Raw genomic sequence first — 1,957 nt, 5'->3', positions numbered from 1 at the left:
AGTACAAGCTGCTCTTCCAGAAGACCTGGGTTCAATGCCCAGCACCCACACAGTAGTCCTGACCATTAGTAACTCCATCCCAAGGGATTAGATGCCATCTTCTGACCTCTAGGGGCACCAGACACTCATATGGTGCAGGGACATACATGCAGACCGAACCCCAACACACACACACACACACACACACACACACACACACACTACAACAAACACAGAAAAACAAAAACTCTCAGCAGTGTTTAAGCACGGTGTGGCAGCACAAACCTTTAATCCCAGAACTCAGGAGGTCGAGGCAGATGGGTGTTAGTGAGCTCAAGACCAACCAGGTCTACACAGTGAGATCTGTCTCAACAAACAAGGTCTACATAGTGAGATCTGTCTCAACAAACAAGGTCTACATAGTGAGATCTGTCTCAACAAACAAGCAAGCAACCCACACTCAAACAAAATCACAGCAGGGATTCTTTCTTGATTGGGGAGGAAGGCTTTGTGCATTTGTGAGATCCGTGGAGGACTTACAGGGGAATGTGGGAGAATCTAAGCAGAGTCATTCAGTTCAGGGCCTGAGGGCTGAGGAGATCCTTGTCTAAGAAAGAGAATGGGAAAAGTCTGTGAAGGTGTGTGACTGTGGCCCCCACAGTACAGGGACCTGAGAAGCAGGGACAGCTGACATAAAAGATCACATTGTTGCTTTTTCTACAAGACACATGGAGTCAGGTCAGTCCATTGACACAGAAGTCAGACTGTGTGTGGCAGGGTAGGTGGTAGATGTGGGGGAGGTTATGGAGAGAGGGATGAGGGACTGATCTTTTAATAGGTCAGGGCTTGGGGTGGTGTTGGTTAAATGTGACAAAATACCTGGAACTAGGTAGTGAAATCATACAGCATTCTGAATAAATTAAAAGACATTATAATCTAAACATTAAGATATAGTCAGCTTAAAATCTGGGTATAGGTCCATGTGCCTATGATGCCAGTAGTGGAAAACAGATCCAGAATTCAAGACATTTTTGGATGTATATAGGATTTTGAGGTTGGTCTGAGCTACATGAGACTCTGTCTCAGAATATGTAACTAAAAAATGTTGTCAGCTTCATTATATGAATTTCATCTCAATTTAAGCATAAGTAGGGAAGGGGAGGGGAGGTGATTTCTAGACTCAAAGTGTGATCTTGTTCCCCCCCCCTCACTAGCAGTGTAATGTCATCATGTGGCCTGTTACTCATCTATAAAGGGGATTCTCAAACATGACCCTCCAACACAACACGTGGGAGTATGATGGAGCCAACTCAAGAGAGAGCATCTCTAGTCCGCTAGCACTGATCATGGAGTCTACATTGCTCCGGCAAGTAGGGGCTATGACTGTTAACAAGCATGAGAGAGGTGACTCAGAACAAGCCATGGCCTCCAGAAGTCTCTCTGTCCAGACATCAAGAAAGGCGCTTCACTGGGTTTTCCCATTCCATTCACAGGGGACGGAAATGGGGACACATGAGGACCTGAAGTCCACTGACTCTCCTCTCTTGGCCCATTCAGCGGGACAGGAAGTGAATCTGGTACAGTGGGGGTGTTTTGGTTGCACCACCCTTATTGGGAATGAGGTCAATGTTCTCAGGAGCTACAGGGCTGGCCAAAGAGAAGTTCTGGAGGATGGTGGTGAAAAAAAGGAACAATTCATTGCGGGCAATGCCTTCTCCAAGACAAATGCGCTTTCCTGTGGGCACAAAGGACAAGTCATGTGAGCTTCACAGTATATAACCTTTGTACTGTCTCATCCCCAAACCCAGACAGCCGTGGCCATTGCAATGAAAAGTTTCAGTTTACCCTTTAACCCATAATGCTAAGAGACTATAAAGAAACCCTCCAAACCAAAAAAAAAAAAAAAAAAAAAAAAAAAAAAAAAAAAAATTTTTGGGGGGGGGGTGGCATTCATTTGTAAGAGTTGGATTTTCAAAGC

The 1,957-nt window shown here is 45.2% G+C and overlaps 1 protein-coding gene across 1 annotated transcript in view; it reads right to left on the bottom strand.

Annotated features, from left to right (window-relative positions):
- Positions 1-504: 504 nt before the first annotated feature.
- Positions 505-1,957, bottom strand: part of LOC110298729 (cytochrome P450 2B19) — a 14,595-nt gene continuing 13,142 nt past the window's right edge. Inside the window, exon 9 of the mRNA XM_021168140.1 lies at positions 505-1,714. Coding sequence (XP_021023799.1) covers positions 1,533-1,714 — 182 coding nt within the window. The 3' untranslated portion in view covers positions 505-1,532. The remainder of the gene's footprint in view (positions 1,715-1,957) is intronic.

The sequence above is a fragment of the Mus caroli genome, chromosome 7 (genome assembly GCF_900094665.2).
Source record: "Mus caroli chromosome 7, CAROLI_EIJ_v1.1, whole genome shotgun sequence".
Classification (NCBI taxonomy): domain Eukaryota; kingdom Metazoa; phylum Chordata; class Mammalia; order Rodentia; family Muridae; genus Mus; species Mus caroli.
The sequence above is the reverse complement of the archived record's forward strand: the minus strand, read 5'-3'. Positions and strand labels throughout refer to the sequence as shown.